This window comes from Vitis riparia, chromosome 6, assembly GCF_004353265.1.
Source record: "Vitis riparia cultivar Riparia Gloire de Montpellier isolate 1030 chromosome 6, EGFV_Vit.rip_1.0, whole genome shotgun sequence".
NCBI lineage: Eukaryota > Viridiplantae > Streptophyta > Magnoliopsida > Vitales > Vitaceae > Vitis > Vitis riparia.
This window is the reverse complement of record NC_048436.1, coordinates 6,999,542-7,000,657: the sequence shown is the minus strand read 5'-3', so window position 1 is coordinate 7,000,657 and position 1,116 is coordinate 6,999,542. Positions and strand designations below refer to the sequence as shown.

The 1,116-nt window shown below is 37.8% G+C and overlaps 1 protein-coding gene across 1 annotated transcript; it reads left to right on the top strand.

Moving 5' to 3' along the window:
- The first annotated feature begins 370 nt into the window (after positions 1–370).
- LOC117915768 (photosystem I assembly protein Ycf4) lies at positions 371–1,116 on the top strand. Its single transcript, XM_034831447.1, has one exon. It carries the CDS (start codon positions 516–518, stop codon positions 1,074–1,076), a length of 561 nt encoding a protein of 186 aa, XP_034687338.1. The 5' UTR covers positions 371–515; the 3' UTR covers positions 1,077–1,116.

Here is a 1,116-nt window from a genome sequence, read left to right as displayed (position 1 = left end):
TCTAATCATTTAGAGATCGTGGGATATTCAGACTCCGATTTCGCGGGATGTCTTGACAACAGGAGATCCACTTCAGGCTACATCTTCATGTTGGTTGGAAGAGCAGTATCATGGAAAAGTGCTAAACAAACACTTATTGCTTCTTCCACCATGGAAGCAGAATTTATAACCTGCTACGAGGCATCAAACCATGGGATATGGCTGCGGAATTTTGTCTCTCAATTGCGAATTGTTGATGGGATTGAGAAACCATTGAGAATCAATTGTGATAATAAGGCCGCAGAATTGTATTCTAAGAACAATCGACAATATGTTTGAAAACTAGAAAATGGAAAATAGTTTTAAGGTCTTGTGTGGTAACTATTTTTTAAATAAAAACCAATTCGATGAATTACGCCTAAAGGTTCACATCAGAATAGTGCTAGTTGATGAGAGTTACTTCGGAAACAAAAAGAGTAAAGTAAAATTCATTTGGGTTATTCTCTCAATTACAATAAAATGCAACTGGATCTAGTATGAGTTGGCGATCAGAACGTATATGGATAGAACTTATAACGGGGTCTCGAAAAACAAGTAATTTCTGCTGGGCCTTTATCCTTTTTTTAGGTTCATTAGGGTTCTTATTGGTTGGAACTTCCAGTTATCTTGGTAGGAATTTGATATCTTTATTTCCGTCTCAGCAAATAATTTTTTTTCCACAAGGGATCGTGATGTCTTTCTACGGGATTGCCGGTCTCTTTATTAGCTCCTATTTGTGGTGCACAATTTCGTGGAATGTAGGTAGTGGTTATGATCGATTCGATAGAAAAGAAGGAATAGTGTGTATTTTTCGTTGGGGATTTCCTGGAAAAAATCGCCGGATCTTCCTCCGATTACTTATGAAAGATATTCAGTCCATCAGAATAGCAGTTAAAGAGGATATTTATGCCCGTCGTATCCTTGTCCTTTATATGGAAATCAGAGGCCAGGGGGCCATTCCTTTGACTCGTACTGATGAGAATTTGACGCCACGAGAAATGGAACAAAAAGCTGCTGAATTAGCCTATTTCTTGCGTGTACCAATTGAAGTATTTTGAAATGAACTGATTTCTTAGCAGGAGGGAAAAAATTCAAGGA